Consider the following 17,357-nt stretch of genomic DNA (forward strand, 5'->3'; position numbering starts at 1 on the left):
GATCAACTAATTCAGCATAGACCAGGGATTGAACCAGGGGCCTTCTGTTTCAGCTACTCATTGAAAAAAACATGCTAAGCCATCAGGGAGCCTCATACCTTGTTCTTTATATGCCCATGAGTATTTAACATCATTAGCTTAATACTCTGTAATATGGAAGTGCAAGTGTTTTTTTAATCTCTCTTATATTGGGTTATGCATAAATTGGATCTCACATTAGGCAGAATGGACAGAGTAAATAAATTAACAGAGCAATGCATAATAAAGAATATATTTATTTTTAAAACATTTTTTATGTTATACTTCAAAAGGTATATTAAGAACAATGGGATGGAACTTTCAACTTTGGTGGGGGTGTAAAATGGGCAATATTGGATCAGCCACCATTGACTTCAATGGAAAGGAAAATTGGGCAGGGTGCATTATGAGCAGTCGATCCAGAATCGCCTTCTAGTGCACCCCCATCATAACTCCGGTGCAACAGAAGGGCTGTAAATGGGCCTGGACATGCCAATTTCCAGATGTTGGCCTGAAGTTTCTGTTTGGCCTTATGTGTGCAGAGCCACCACCTGGCGTAAACATGTTCATTGATGAATGAGATGGTAAGGCTGGTGGTGGGGAGTGGGGTGGGTGCGGGCGCAGGCAGGGACTTCCTACACCAGGGTTTTTATGTCTGCAGCCTCTCAAAGGATTGGTGGAGTATCGGGGGATTCTTCCACCCCATCCCTCCCGGAGCTGGAACTCAAAGCTGGAATTTCCAGTCAGGACTGACGGGCGGGTTCCTGAGATGCACCCCTAGTTACGCGGGCACCTGCCCCCATCATACCAATTAAACTTTGATGGGGTCAGTGCTAGAGGTCACAGGTAGGCGCGTCCTGACACTTTCATTGGGATATCAAGCGTGCTGATTTTCAGGCCCTATATTTAGGGATGTATTTGGTAAGTATTGTTTATAAGCAGGTTGCATAATCATCATTTCTATAGATCACAAGTAGACAGTGGCACCTTCTCACCATGTCCTGAATCATATTGCTCTGTACTTTTGCTAGATTATTCCACTTTATTTTTGATGTTAGCCATGTTTTTGCACTATTATTTTCACATTCAAACAGTTAATGTGAGCAAACATCACAGGTTTCCTCAACTAGCAAATTGAATTTCTCTCATCATTGCCCATGAAAGTGATAAACGTATTGTACAACTACAAAACAACATACAGGTAACTCCCTGTCATCTGTTCCAAGTAAAATAATGTTATCAATAGAAACAGCTGAAAGTTGTAGTTCTACATTCTGTAAGAAAAATAGAACACATTTTCTTTATTTCAGATATATTTTCCTGTATTGTAGTTATCTTAAATGACAATAAACTGTATCATATCTGAACAAGTTATTTTTAAAAGTTTTCATAAAAGTACAGAAGAAACTAGAGTTTTTAGCATGTATATATTTACATTAAAAATAAATTAGTGCAGTTTTAAATATACAATGTAGATATGTGAGGATAAAAGTTATTAACATGTGACACTATCAATCTGTCAGTGCAGTGTCAGTGGGACGGTTAGGGTGCATTGTTCCATTTGGCTTCCTGATTGATCTCTTCGATCGATTAATCGCAAAGGAATATTTTTGTGGATTTCTATCATATCAGACACTGAATCAAATATCTGTGGGGGGGAAATAGACACATTTAGTATCAAAATATAATGGAAGGTTCCAACTAGAGAGGCATAATACTTGGGTTCATTGGCAATTTTCTCCTAAACCTCCCTTAAAGTGTAGGGAATCTAGAACTGGAAAATGGCTACTAAATTGATTATTTGAAAACAAGCAAATTATCTTCCGTGCAAGTTTTGCTCAGTAAAGACAAAAATTTTATATCAGTGCAACATTGTTCTGATCAAAAAGAGCTCCTTGCAGTTGCAATAACCTTAGTACTTTTAAGTAATGATTTAAATAAGCATTTCAAATCAAATTGGCCTGGAGTTTCTGCTCAGTTGTGCTGGTTTTTTTCGGTGCAATTAGCCCAAATCGTCAAAACCAGTGCAAGCGATCATAGAATTTCAAGCGCAAATTACGTTCAGCGCAAATCGTGTTTGAACTTGATTAAAAAACGTTGCACTAGAAGTTGGTTCCGCCCACAAAATGGCCACGTCCCCAATAGAATTGATCACCATTGTGAGTTTCTGCTAATTGCACTTGATTTCGAGGAGGCTCTTAAAATTAAACTGCTTGTTTAGGCGGAAGGCCTCTAATAGGCACATTTTAAAAGCTTTTGAATATAATTTTTTTAATTGACTAAACTGACTACTGTACACCAATGTAACTAGGAAATGGTTCTGTATAGATTATTAAAGTCATTTTCAGTTATTTAAAATCGATTCACAGATGGTGGACTAGACACTCTGATTAAAATGCTTATATTTGTGATAGCCCCATTTTTAACTGTATTAATCAAACAGCACCAAGTTACCACTCTTAAATATATCAAGGAACATTTTTTAATGCAATTAAAAAAAAATAATTAAGTTTTAAAACGCTGCTGGTTCATGGCCGATTTTACATTCGCCAATATGCAAATGAGTTTGAGCAGAAACTCGGAAAAAAACACTTCTCAAAACTAATGCAATTTTGGGCACAATTTGCACCCAGATAGCCGATTGTGCCCAAAGTGGAAACTCTACCCCAATTATGTTTAATTTCAGAAGTGCAACCGAGTTTTGTTGTATTATTTAATCAGAATAAATGACACACCTCCTGATGTCAGTGAAGACCCTCAATGGTTTGCGGATTTTGTATGTGTAAAACTAATCTTAAAAAAATAATGAATTGTAAATAGTTCAATGTGGTGACCTTGATTGATCATGCCCTGTGTCCATGTTGCATTTTGTTTTTATATGAAACAAATTGAACATCATTGCAGACTTATTTAGCAGCTGCATTGGCATCTCGATCTTGGGAGCTTTTTATTAATCTGAGTCCTCACAGACACTGTGCGTATTGTCGTATAGAGCCTGTTGCCTTAGCAACACCCTCAGCTGTTCCACAATGTTTTGTGACAAACGTGCAGCAGCTGGACATTGGTTCTTACTTCAAAGCAATTGGAGTGAATTTCAACTGGTGATCGAACACTCTCACTTGATGCCTGTTAAGGATAGTGGTTGAATGCAAACTCAAGAAAGATGAGATCCAAGGTGAATTCAGGCCCCATGTAATTGGAGCATAAAAATTGGTGCCTGTATAAAACATCGTTCAATGAAAATGATTTGACAACAAAAAAATGTAACCCTGTAATGATATCTTGTTGTCAATATACTGAGAGAAATTTAGAACCTGTTTAAAAACCAACAGGCCCTTTGTTTTATGAAGAAAAATCCTTTTGGGCCTGTACTTGGAATCATAGAAATTTAAAGCACAGAAGGAGGCCATTCAGTCCATCGTGTCTGTGCCGGCCGAAAGAGCTATCCAGCCTAATCCCTCTTTCCAGCTCTTGGTCTGTAGCCCTGTAGATTAACGCACTTCAAGTGCATATCCAAGTACTTTTTAAATGCAATGAGGGTTTCTGCTTCTACCACCCTTTCGGGCAGTGAGTTCCAGACCCCCACCACCCTCTGGGTGAAAAGGTTCTCCTCAACTCCCCTCTAATCCTTCGACCAATTACTTTAAATCTATCCCCCTGGTTATTGACCTCTCATAGGTCATAGAATCATAACGGCATAGCAGGAGGCCATTCGGCCCATCGAGTCCATGCTGGCTCTCTGTAGAGCAATCCAGTCAGTCCCATTCCCTAGCTCTATCCCCGTAGACCTGCAAGTTTATTTCCCTTAAATGCCGATCCAGTTTCCCCTTGAAAACATTGTGGCCTAGAAATTGAGTGGGGTTAGCGCCCAATTAGAGGCGCTAGAGGGCCTTGCGCCGGAATTATAGCCGCTTCGGAAATTGATTTGGGCCCTACCATCGGCGTTAGCCGGTAGCGCTGCGCCAGCACCGATGACGTCATCGGTGTGCGCAGCGTCCCGGTTGCCGTGGTAACGCGGCCGGACGCCGAAATTCAGTTGCGGCCGCCTCGCCCGTGGCAGCCGCAACCAACGATTTTTCAAAAGTTTCTTGCTGGACTTAGCGCCGGCGCATTAAGGTGGTGCGGCGGCCGGCCGCTTTCCCGGCAGCCGCCTGCCCGCACCTCCCTCCCCGGACTCCTCCACCACCCCCCCGCGGCACAGATGTGTGTGGGCCTCGAGCCCGGCACTTCTCCGAGGTGCCGGGCTCATTTTTCGTGCGATTCCACCGGCCAGCGGTCGGCTGCAGGCAGCTCCTCCTTAACAGAAGGAGGAGGCCTGCAGTACCCCAGCCTGCCGCACCGCATCGGGTGCCGCAGCGGGGGATTAGCGCCGCAATCCTGCATTCAGCGCCCATTGCGAGGCGCTGACACCCTCCATTAGCGCCCGCAGCCGTCTGGGCGCGGCGCAGCTGAATTTTTGGCAGGCGCAGCGGCAATTAACGCTGGCGCTAAATTTCGGGCGCTACAGCCCTGGCGGAGGCAAACTCAATTTCTAGGCCTGTGTGTCTCCATTTCCGCCACTTCCGTCATCACCACTCGCGGCGTAAAAAAGGTTTTCCTCACATCCCCCCTGTATCTCTTGCACAAAACCTTAAATCTGTGTCCCCTAGTCCTTGTACTGGCAACTAGTGGGAACAGCCTTTCCCCGTCTAGCCTATCCAAACTCGTCATAATCTTGTACACCTCTATCAAATCACCCCTCAACCTCCTTTGCTCTAATGAAAATAAATCCAGCTTCTCCAACCTGTCCTTGTAGCTAAGATCCCCCATCCCCGGAACCATTCTGGTAAATCTCCTCTGCATCCTCTCAAGGGCCTTCACATCCTTCCTAAAGTGTGGTGACCAGAACTGGACACAATACTCCAGTTGTGGCCTAACCAGCGCTTTATAAAGGTTCAGCATAACTTCTCTACTTTTGTACTCAATACCTCTATTTATGAAGCCCAAGATCCCATATGCTTTGTTAACCACTCTCTCAATATGTCCTGTCACCTTCAGGGACCTATGCACATGAACTCCCAGGTCCCTCTGTCCCTGCACACTCTTTAAAACTGTGCCATTAAGTGTATATTGCCTCTCCCTGTTCCTTCTGCCAACATGCATCACCTCACACTTCTCTGTATTAAATTCCATCTGCCACTTGTCTGCCCATTCTGCTAGCCTTTCTATGTCATGTTGCAGTCGATTGGTATCATCCTCACTGTTTGTCACACCCCCAAGTTTGGTGTCGTCAGCAAATTTAGAAATTCTACTCTGTATTCCAATATCCAGGTCATTTATATAGATCAAAAAAAGCAGTGGCCCCTGCATTGACCCTTGGGGAACACCACTGTCTACCATCCTCCAGTCTGAAAAACAGACATTTACCACAACTCGCTGTTTTCTGTCTTTAAGCCAATTCCTTATCCAAGCTGCCACTGACCCACCTATTCCATGAGCCTCAATTTTGTTAACCAACCTTCTATGTGGTACTTTGTCAAATGCCTTCCAAAAATCCATGTAGACAACATCCATTGCATTCCCTTCATCAATCCTCTCTTAATTCATTAAAAAATTCAATTAGATTAGTCAAACACGATCTGCCTTTTACAAATCCATGTTGGCTCTCCTTAATTAGCTTATACCTCTCCAAGTGCCCATTAATTTTTTCCTTGATTATTGTTTCTAAAACTTTACCCATCACTGATGTTAAACTGACCAGCCTGTAGTTACTAGGATTGTCCTTACACCCTTTCTTGAACAATGGTGTCACATTTGCCACTTTCCAATCCTCAGGCACCTCCCCTGCATCTAGGGAAGATTGGAATATTATGACAAGCCCTTCTGCTATCTCCTCCCCCAATTCCCTTAGCAACCAGGTGACTTGTCCACTCTAAGCATACCCAGCCTTTCTAGTACATCCTGTCTATCAATTTTCACCCCTTCCATTGTGATATACCTATCAATTTATCCAATGAAAAGCGACGAGTTAAGAAAGTAACTATAGGTTTTTATTGGCTAAATAACAGAGCCCACCCTCGTGGGTGATCGGATCCAACAAGGAGGAATACCAGCCAGTCAACCACCTTTATACCTGGGCAGGTAGGTGGAGCCGTGGGCGGGGTCAGCAGTGGTCAGCCCAGGTATAACAGCGTGACAAGAGGCGACCTCGTATAGTGATACAATAGTGTGAACAGTGATAACCATAGAGTAACGATATAACAGTGATAACTATAGTGTAACGATAGTGAACGATAAAAGTGGTTTACCACATTCACCCCTTGTTTAGATTTGAGTCCGGCGGGGTGAAGTGTACGACCAGTTCTGGTATGTCAGTCTGTCCGGAGGCCTCGTAAGCCTTTCTGATCGTCGCAGCGGCGGTGTTGCATTATCCGGTGTTAATGCTGGTGTCTGCGTGGTCGGCGAAGGCTCGTGGGGTTCCGGCATGCCATCTACCTCGGGTGGCATTGGGGGGGTGGTGGGGGGGGGGGTAACGGTGGTGTCTCAGGAGTGCCCGAGGGTGCGAGGTCTCGTAAGGAGACTGTGTCCTCCCGCCCGTCTGGGTATGCCACATAGGCGTACTGGGGGTTGGCGTGCAGGAGGTTCACCCTCTCGACCAGGGAGTCCGTTTTATGGGCCCTCACTTGCTTTCGCAGCAGGACGGGCCCCGGAGAGGTCAGCCAGGTTGGTAGCGTGGTTCCTGTAGTCGACTTCCTGGGGAAAACAAACATTCGTTCATGGGGGGTGGCGTTAATGGCAGTGCACAGTAGTGACCGGATGGAATGCAGCGCTGCCGGGAGGACTTCCTGCCAGCGGGAAGTTGGGAGGCCCTTAGACTTTAAGGCTAAGAGGACGGCCTTCCATACCGTCGCGTTCTCTCTTTCCACCTGCCCGTTCCCTCGGGGGTTGTAGCTGGTGGTCCTGCTTGCAGCGATACCTCTCGCTAGTAGGAACTGACGGACTTCCTCGCTCATGAAGGAGGAGCCCCGGTCACTATGTATATAGTTTGGGAACCCGAACAAGGCGAAGAGGTCGTTCAGGCATTTAATGACCGTGGTACTGGTCATGTCTGGGCAGGGGAAGGCAAAGGGGAAACGGGAGTACTCATCAACAATGTTGAGGAAGTACACATTGCGGTCAGAGGACGGGAGGGGCCCCTTAAAGTCGATGCTCAGGCGCTCGAAGGGGCGGGTGGCCTTGATCAGGCTTGCTCTGTCCGGCCTATAGAAGTGTGGTTTACACTCGGCACAGGTCTGGCAGTTCCTGGTCATGGTCCTGACCTCCTCGATGGAGTAGGGCAGGTTGCGGGCCTTAATGAAGTGGTAAAGTCTGGTGACTCCGGGGTGGCAGAGGTCGTTGTGGAGGGTCTGAAGTCTATCAATTTGCGCGCTGGCGCATGTAATTCGTGAAAGAGCATCAGGGGGTTCGTTCAGCTTACCTGGCCGGTACAAGATATCATAATCATAGGTGGAGAGCTCGATTCTCCACCTCAAGATCTTGTCATTCTTGATTTTGCCCCTCAGCTTGTTATTAAACATAAAAGCGACCGAACGCTGGTCGGTGAGGAGGGTAAATCGTTTGCCTGCCAGGTAATGCCTCCAGCGTCGTACCGCCTCCACAATCGCCTGGGCCTCCTTCTCGACCGACGAGTGTCGGATCTCAGGGCCCTGTAGGGTCCTTGAGAAGAAGGCCACCGGTCTCCCCTCCTGGTTAAGGGTAGCGGCTAGGGCGAAGTCGGATGCATCGCTCTCCACTTGGAAGGGGATGGACTCATCCACTGCGTGCATTGTGGCCTTGGCAATGTCTCCCTTAATGAGGGAGAAGGCTGCGCACGCTTCCTCCGTAAGGGGGAAGGATGTGGACTTCATGAGGGGTCTGGCTTTGTCCGCATAATTGGGCACCCATTGGGCATAGTAGGCGAAGAGCCCCAGGGTTCTCTTTAGTGCCTTTGGACAGTGGGGGAGGGGTAGCTCCATGAGGGGGCGCATTCTTTCGGGGTCGGGGCCGATGACTCCGTTCTCTACTACACAGCCGAGGATGGCAAGGCGCGAGGTGTTAAACACACATTTCTCCTTATTGTAGGTGAGGTTCAGCCGTTGGGCCGTACGGAGGAATCTCTCCAGATTAACATCATGGTCCTGCCGGTCGCGGCCGCAGATGGTGACGTTATCTAGGTAGGGAAACGTGGCGTGCAGCCCGTTCTGGTCAACCATCCGGTCCATCTCCCTTTGGAAGACCGAAACCCTGTTGGTGACACCGAAGGGAACCCTAAGGAAGTGGTAGAGGCGGCCATTCGCCTCGAAGGCGGTATACTGGCGGTCCTCAGGGCGGATAGGGAGTTGGTGGTAGGCCGACTTAAGGTCGATGGTCGAGAATACTCGGTATTGTGCGATCTGATTGACCATATCAGATATGCGGGGAAGTGGGTATGCGTCCAGCTGGGTGTACCTGTTTATGGTCTGGCTGTAGTCGATGACCAGGCGGTTTTTATTGCCGGTCTTAACGACCACGACCTGGGCACGCCAGGGGCTGGTGCTCCCCTCGATGATGCCCTCCTTCAGGAGACGCTGCACCTCGGAGCTAATGAAAGCTCTGTCCCCGGCTCTGTACCGCCTGCTCTTGGTAGCGACAGGTTTGCAGTCGGGGGTGAGGTTAGCAAACAGGGAAGGTGGCGGGACCTTGAGGGTGGATAGGCCGCAGGTGTTACGTGGTGGGCAGTTTAAAATCTGTTGGTTGTCGACTGTGAGTGGGGGGAGGGGTCCGCCGTATGCTAGCGTGACGCTTTGGAGGTGGGATTGGAAGTCTAGACCTATTAGGACGGCAGCGCATAGCTGGGGCAGGACGAGGAGTTTAAAATTTTTATACTCCGTGCCCTTAACCGACAGGGTCACAACACAGTAGCCGCTGATGTCTGTGGCGTGGGACCTCGATGCCATCGAGATCCGGTTGCGCATTGGCCGGACAGTGAGGGAGTAGTGGCTCACCGTGTCTGGGTGGATGAAACTCTCCGTGCTTCCGCTGTCGAACAGGCAGGTCGTGGCGTGGCCGTTTACTTTGATGTCCATCATGGACTTGGACAGGTGGTGCGGGCGGGCTTGGTCCAGTGTGACGGAGGCTAGTGTATAGCTGAGCGAGTTGCTGTCGTCTGCGGGTGAGGCGGTGGTCGGGTCTGGAGGCACGGTGGCGGTCGAGCGTGGTGGGTAAAATGGCGGCGCCCACGAGGTTGGACAAAATGGCGGAGAAGATGGCTGCCCCCACAACTCACATGAGGCACTGCTGGTGTCGGTTGCCTGGATCAAAGATGGCCGCCCCATGACTCACATGTGGGGATGCTGGCCTCTGTGGCCTTGATGGAAGATGGCCGCCCCCACAGTTCGCATGAGGCACTGCTGGCCCCTGTTGATCTCCCTCTGCAGGCCTTTGCAAAGTGGCCTTTCTTCAGGCAGCTCGAGCAGGTCGCGTTTCTGGCTGGGCAGCGCGCCCTCGGGTGTTTCGCCTGGCCGCAGAAGAAGCAGCCGGTGGCCCGATCGCGGGGGTCCGATGTCGCAGCCGGTACCGGGGGTGGCGGTTCTGATCGGGTCCGGGACGCCGACGCTGAGGTAGGTCCCAGGGGGGGTGCTGTGGGGGGTATTGCGGTCGGGGTCGGTCCCGAGTCCCAGGGTCGCAAATTACAGTACCTGGAATATGCCTCGAGGTCCCGATGGGCCACTTCTAGGGAGCGAGCGAGGGCTGCAGCTTTGTCCAGGTCGAGGTCCTTTGCTTCAAGCAGTCTTTGCCGTGAGTAGTCGGACCGCAGGCCTTTCACGAAGGCATCGCGGACATTGTCTTCAGTATTTTCTGCCGCCGTTACCGCTTTAAAGTTACAGTCCCTGCCGAGTGCTTGTAGCGCCTGTAAAAATTCATCTACAGACTCTCCTGGCTGTTGCGGGCGGGATCTTAGGAGGTGTCTGGCATACATGGAATTTACCGGGCTCTGGTACTGTCGTATCAGCCGGTTGATGGCGTCCTCGTATGTTTTAAGGTCCCGGATGAGTGCGAATACTTTAGGGCTCACTTGGGTGGTCAGAACTCTTAGCTTGGATTTCTGAGGCACGCCGGATTCTCCCAGGTAGGACTCGAAACAGCTCAGCCAGTGTTCGAAGTCGAGGGCTGAGTTTGCTGCCTGTGGGTTTAGATCCAGGTACGGTGGTTGGAGGGCTCGCAGCCAAGCCGGCTGCTGTGGCTGTTGTAGCCGGGCGTCTGGCTGGTCGTTTGGCTGCTCGTCTGGCTGCTCGTTTAGCTGATCAAGTAACGACATTTTAAAATTTAGCCAATAAAATTGATATACCTATCAATTTATCCAATGAAAAGCGACGAGTTAAGAAAGTAACTATAGGTTTTTATTGGCTAAATAACAGAGCCCACCCTCGTGGGTGATCGGATCCAACAAGGAGGAATACCAGCCAGTCGACCACCTTTATACCTGGGCAGGTAGGTGGAGCCGTGGGCGGAGTCAGCAGTGGTCAGCCCAGGTATAACAGCATGACAAGAGGCGACCTCGTATAGTGATACAACAGTGTGAACAGTGATAACCATAGAGTAACGATATAACAGTGATAACTATAGTGTAACGATAGTGAACGATAAAAGTGGTTTACCACACATTGCTTCTACCTTTTCCACTTCTACTGATATTTTGTCAGCATCCATCTCCTTAGTAAACACCGATACAAAGTACTCATTGAGTATTCTAGCCTTGCCCTGCACCTCTAAGCATGTACCACCTCCTTTGTCTCTAATAGGCCCCACCCTGCCTCTTGCTACCCGCTTACTGTTTACATGCCGGTAAAAAATTTTGGGTTCCCTCTTATGTTAACCGCCATTCTACTCTCATATTCTCTCTTTGCCAATCGTATTTTCATCTTCACACCCCCTCTCAACTTATTGTATTTGGTCTGGGAAGGTCCTTCCTATCCATTAGGTCCTTCAATTAAATCTCCCCTCAGCCTCCTCTGTTCCAAAGAAAACCACCCCAGCCTATCCAATCTTTCCTCATAGCTAAAATTCTCCAGTCCTGGCAGCATCCTCATAAATCTACTTTGTACCCTTCACATGGAAGCAGAACAGTAGTTTTGTTTGCTGCCGGGAAGAGGAACTATGAGTAAAAAAAGTTAATGGCCCTGAACTTGCGGTCGGTATGATGGCGAGCTGTCAGAGTACGACGTCACACCGCCTTCGAAACTGACCGCAAGTTCGGGATTTCCAACGCATGCGCTAAATCCCAAACTTGCGATCTATCAAGTTACGACTACACAGAGGCTTCGCTGCGCCTTTCACCTCCTGATAGGAATCAACATGCTGGTGAAAAGTTGGGCTAATTGCCCAGCTATTCCGAAGTAATTATGCCGAAAAATTATAAGTCTTGTGTAAACAGGCACAGCCTGATCCGCCTTATTGAACTGCTGCAGTCCGTGTGGTGAAGGTACTCCCACAGTACTGTTTGGGAGGGAGTTCCAGGGTTTTGACCCAGCGACGATGAGTAAACAGCGATATATTTCCAAGTCAGGATGGTGTGTGACTTGGAGGGGAACTTGGAATGTGCTGCAACTTGTACAATTGACCCTGGCCCTGGCTCTGGGTCAATTCCACTCCTGCTGCAACAGCCCCACCCTATCCTCTGGCCTTCTTTGTTAGTGGCCCCAGCCAGGTCCAATCATGTTTTTTATTCTGGTTCAGGAGCGAATCTTCTTCCTATTCTGCAGTCACTCCATGGAGATAAACAGGAGAAAGAGGAATAAGAAATAGGAAGAGGAAAAGGAGAGAAAGAAGTAGAGAAAAGGGGAGGGATAGAGAGGAGCGAGAGAGGCAGAAGGGAGAAGAGTGAAAATAAACCAGAAAAGGTGAGAGAACCAAAAAAAGGACCAGAGGCATAATGAACCAGAAAGGGAAAAAGAGAGAGAAACTTCAAAAGGAGAAACATAAGAGAAGAAAAGGGAAGGGAAGGAGGAGAAAGCGGCACAGAAGAAGAGAAAGGAAGGAAAGAGAAAACAAGGAAGGAGGGAAGAGAGATGGCAAGGATGGAGGGAGAATGGAATAACAGGAGAAGGAAGAGGGAATGGAAAGGAGGGGAGAGACAGACGGAATATGCTGGGAATTTCCTCGGGGGTGGGGGGGGGTTCTCCGATCAGCCATCAGAATTTTGGCGAAAAATCAGTGGATTTTGGTGCGGTTCAGGAGAACCCCTGAGGAAATTCCTGACGATCATGACTTATAGAAGGGAAGGAGAACAGAGGGAGTCACACACATGGGGGAAAGTGAGAGAGATGCACACATACAAGGTGAGAACTGAATTAGACCAATCCTACATATTTTATGTTTATAGTCAAGGGTGACATGTTGTGTGAGTGAAGTAGAAAGAAAATGCTGGCTTAAAAATATAAAAGAAAAGTAAAATATATATTTTTGCTGCAGAGCTTTAGGATTTTGCTCCAAAGAATTTGATGCTTCCATTTCTGTTCCCTCACTGGACAGTCTCCAATATTTTCCTCTGTGTTCGAGTTTAACAGAGACAACTATCACAGTGTTTTTGCACGGTTTCCACATACTTCACATGCTTTCTAAAGGTAGGTCTATAGAAAGAATCAGCTACCTATCTGGTCACCATATTATAAAAAGGATATAGAGGCACTGGAGAGGGTGCAGAGAAAATTTACAAGGATGATACCAGAAATGCGAGGGTATACATTATCAGGAAAGGATGAACAGGCTGGGTCTCTTCTCTTGAAAAAAGAAGGCTGAGGGATGACCTAATAGAGGTCTTTAAAATTATGAAAGGTTTTGATAGAGTGGATACAGAGAGAGTGTTTCCACTTGTGGGGAAGAGCAAAACTAGAGGCCATCAATATAAGAGAGTCACCAAGAAATCCAATAAGGAATTCAGAAGAAACTTCTTTACCCAAAGAGTGGTGAGAATGTGGAACTCGCTATCACGGGGAATGGTTGAAGCGAAAAGTATAGATGCATTTAAGGGGAGGTTGGACAAGCATATGAGGGAGAAGGGAATAGAGTGTTACGCTGATAGATTTAGATGAGGAAAGACGGGTGGAGGCTCGAGTGGATCATAAACGCTGGCATGAACTGGTTGGGCTGAATGGCCCGTTTTTGTGCCATATATCCTATGTAAAAAAAAAATCCACCAATAGCCACTCTGTGTATCAGGATGATTATGACTACTGCATTTTCTCATGTTAATTCTTTGAATTAAAATGACATGGTCCAAAGTATAGAAGTGTCCCAGGCTTCCATTATGGAAGAAAAAGGGGGTGGGGTCATTTACATGCTTCACTTCAACCCACCCAATTTTCCAATGTTCACTGGATTGCCTGGCCATAGACCGAGGAAAACCCCTAAAAAACTTAATTAATCTATAAAAAGAAAAAAAATTGCAATATTTTAGTTCCTTTACATATTCACCAATTTATGTAATTTTTAAAAGTAATTGTCACTGTTACATCCCTTCTGAGTTTTAAGCCATTTCCCAAAATGAACAAACCGCAGATCTCTGTGGGAGTTATGCACTTTAAAATGAACTTGAAAGTAGAGTTAATTTGCAAAAGTATGTTTTATAATTTTAAAAACACCTTTAAATATTAATTTGACCTTCTGAATGCAGAAAAAGTGATATATATACTACAGAAGACTGGAGCAATGAAATAGCAGAAAACTTACATCATGTCCTCTAAGCCCACTCCCCAAAGCGTACTTATTACTATCCTCTAGATATCGTATTTGAATGCTGTAAACTTTATATCTGTAGTATACCGCCAACACATATGGCTTATCGGGGAGTCCTTTGGAACTATCTCTCACCAGGAAAGCACCATTCTAAGTGAAGAGAAAACAAGCTGTCATTGAATCAGCAAGAGAGTGCATAAACTCAATGTATACCTCTGACTGGTTATATAGCAAATACTTTATTTTATAAATACAGGCCTAGAAATTCAGTCGCGTTTGTGCCCACTTAGGGGCGAAAGAGTGGGTTGCGCCGGAAGTTTTTTAGTGCCCGAAATTAAGTTGGTCCCTAACAGCGGCGTTAGCCGGTAGCGCTGCGCCGGCACCGATGACGTCATCGGTGTGCGCAGCGCCCCGGTTCCAACGCGATTCCATGCCAAAGGCCAAATTCAGTTGCGGCCGCCTCGCCCGCAGCGGCCGCAAACAACGTTTGAAAAACGGGGCCTTGCAGCTCCGAGAGGCCGGCGCATAAAGGTGGAGGGGCGGCCGGCCGCCTTCCCGGCGGCCGCATGGCCGCACCTCCCTCCCCGGACTCCTGCACCACCCCCCCGCGGCATTGCCGTCTGACTCCCGCGAGCCCGGCACTTCTCCGTGGTGCCGGGCTCACTTGCCGGGGGAATCCAGCGGCGATCTCACGGCTGCAGGCAGCTCCTCCTTAAGAGAAGGAGGAGGCCTGCAGTACCCCAGCCTGCCGCACCGCATCGGGTGGCGCAGCGGCAGCTGGATGCCTGAAATAGACTTTCATCGCCCCAAGCGAGGCGGCCAAACCCTGCAATAGCGCCCGCCTCCGTCTTGGCCCGTCGCAACTGAATTTCAGGTGGGCGCTACGGGAATCCGGGCGAGCGCTAAATTTCGGGCGCTAAAGACCTGGCGGGGCCTTACTGAATTTCTAGGCCACAGTGTCTAGAAATGATTTTCACAACGGAATATCGTTCTCGCAAAAATACAAATACAACATCATACTGGATAAACATGAGAACTTTCTAAAGCTTCTGAAAATGTCTTTAGATTTGGGAAGATATTTAATTTCAATAAGAAAGTGACATTGATATGTCAAATACTTACAGCAAATGACTCCATTTGAAATACTTTGTAAATGTAACAGAATTGATTACCTTGTTGTTTATCCTTAAAGCCTCCTCTGCTTCATAGCGGTCATAGGCACCAATGTACCATACGTTTCCTTCTAAATCCTGAAATATTTTTAGAATGTAAATAATGGGAAATAATTTGAGCAATGAGGTGCAACATCCCAAAGGACTGTTTTGTGCTCCTGTGTTCTCACTCAGCAGCAAGATGTGGACGGTGAATAGTCCTGAGTATCTTGTCATCCTGCATGCAAATGCTCCAGTGGAAACAAACTCTAATATATTAAGAGCTGATAATTGATGCTGGATTCACCTTAAATTCACCCCAGCACTGACTTTGCTACTATAAATCAACCAAATTATATACTCCAACTTGGCATCGATATAAACCAGACCCTCCACACGAGTAGGTTGCATACCAGTGCAAGTTTGAAGACACACAGAGGCGAGCTGCTATTGAACTCGTGACTGAATTCCCTTTCCCGAATGCTTCATTCCATTCTGCTGCTGGTTTCTGCATTGTTCTGTATCAGTAACTACTTCATTTAATTAAGATTTTATTTTTTCCCTCCTCCTCTCCGGAAGGTCTCACTTTATGTTGGGTTTGGTCACACAGGGACCCCAGCCCCGCAGTGTTTAATCCCAGTTGCCATTCTTTATTTGTGAGCCTACATAGCAAATACTGGACTGGCATTCGACTGTGGAGGGTACAATGCGATCCTCTCCTCACCCCACAATCCACACACACAATGCGACATGGGACACCAGACAGCGATGGTTACTGGGAGCCCAAGGTGACCTGCACACCCCGCCCCCTCCCCCCCACCCCCTCCCAGGAGCACTGAAGTGAATTGCAGCAGCTCTACTTCTGCCCTGGTTGAGATCAGCACAGACTAGGGATTGAACCTACTGCTCTGTATGAGTCAGTCCCCTACCAGTTGGTGCATTTACTCTCTAGCCATTGAAGGAGCCATCACTTAATTATTATAGAAAGAAAACATTTCTGTCTACACACTGCAGAGCAAATTTGACAAAATCATGCTCTTGGCAGCGAGCCTTGCCCACCAGGAGCACATGCAGGGAATCTGCGTTTGCGCTTCCCATGTTGTCCTTCCATCAATTAATTTCAAATGCAGGTAGATTTAATTACTAAACTCAGACTGCAGCATCAGCTTTTTACACATACAATGGCCTAGAATTGATGGTCAGCGGTGAAGCAAAGCTGTTTGCCGCTGGCCCCAAAGTAAACTTCGCACAAAAATCTCGCAATCTCTGTGTCGTGAAGTTCAGGTTTTCTGATGCGTAATTCAAATCAACGTAGTTTAGTGGGAATCCCCTCGTGCAAGCTGCTGTGATGTCAACAAGCTGTCTAAGCAGCCAATCAAAATGCAGAATTCTCACAGACAGCGATCAAGGAAGTGGGCAAGCTCCTAAAATTCTAACTTTTTAAAAATGCTAGAGAGAGCAAAACAAAGATTGGGGCTCTCACATGGGGAAAAGGCAAACCTGAAATAAAGATGAACAAAAGTTTTTAAAATTGTAACTTCTTTAAAAGTTTCTTAAAATTTTTAATTTTTATTAAAATGGATAAATTTGACACTGCACAAAATTATAATTATTTTTTCAGGGCCATTGTTTAGCAGTCAATATGCTGTTAAAACCTCAGTTACACCTAATCCCTTTGGGTTTGACTTTTAATGGGATATTTAACGGTGTAATTACCATGGAAGAGCTGAAACTTCCAGGACTTGAGAGATTTCACTGATTGCCGGCTCTGGGCGGCGGGGTGGGGGTGAGTGAGGTGGGGGTGTCCACAGCGCAGCCTGTGGAGGAGCAGTAAAGGACAGACTGCAACTTCAGGATGTCTGCATTAGGCTGTGCATGCGCTGAATCCTGAAGTTAGGGTCAGTTTCAAAGGCAGAATGATGGCGAACGCTTCCAATTCACCGTCATCAGGACCACACATTCTGGGCCACTGCATTAGCTGCTGTATTGTACTTAGGAGTACAAATCATAAACAGATATAAAAATAAACAGATTCCACTTATTGCTAGATTTGGTTAATAAATTGATTTAAACATTGTTCTGTACCTTTGCAGCAGGATTGGGAAAATGTTCAGGTTTATGCAGATCAGGACTAGACTGAAGTTTTGGTCTCCTGGAAGAATCTTGCAATAGTTTCACTATTAAGCATGAGAAGTTAAAGGTTGTATCACTGATATGAACCATTTAAGTTAATATTATTTAAATCAAAGTAATTCTCATATTTTTGCAGTGGATTTATGTCTAACATTAATTTGATAATCATAGAAGGAACTCCACAAAATGGGTTCCATAGGGCTTAAGTCTAAATATAAGTTACAAAATCTACATAGGATTCAATAAACAATAAATAATTAATCATTGACAAATGCAGATAAATACCTGGCATCTGTGCTGCTTGATGCAAAGAGCTAGCATAGA

At 46.7% G+C, this 17,357-nt stretch overlaps 1 protein-coding gene across 2 annotated transcripts in view; it reads right to left on the bottom strand.

Annotated features, from left to right (window-relative positions):
* Window positions 1-257: 257 nt before the first annotated feature.
* clnk (cytokine-dependent hematopoietic cell linker) overlaps window positions 258-17,357 on the bottom strand; it is a 284,911-nt gene continuing 267,811 nt past the window's right edge. The window contains exons 15-19 of one of the 2 annotated variants that reach the window (XM_085965246.1): window positions 17,319-17,347; window positions 16,986-17,077; window positions 14,922-14,999; window positions 13,744-13,899; window positions 258-1,666 (exon numbers count right to left, since the gene is read on the bottom strand). In XM_085965246.1, coding sequence (XP_085821372.1) covers window positions 1,538-1,666; window positions 13,744-13,899; window positions 14,922-14,999; window positions 16,986-17,077; window positions 17,319-17,347 — 484 coding nt within the window. In that variant the 3' untranslated portion in view covers window positions 258-1,537. The remainder of the gene's footprint in view (window positions 1,667-13,743; window positions 13,900-14,921; window positions 15,000-16,985; window positions 17,078-17,318; window positions 17,348-17,357) is intronic. The other variant, XM_085965255.1, reaches the window with a different exon arrangement.

Source organism: Somniosus microcephalus, chromosome 2, assembly GCF_052327205.1.
Source record: "Somniosus microcephalus isolate GS21.2 chromosome 2, FLI_Smic_1.0, whole genome shotgun sequence".
NCBI lineage: Eukaryota > Metazoa > Chordata > Chondrichthyes > Squaliformes > Somniosidae > Somniosus > Somniosus microcephalus.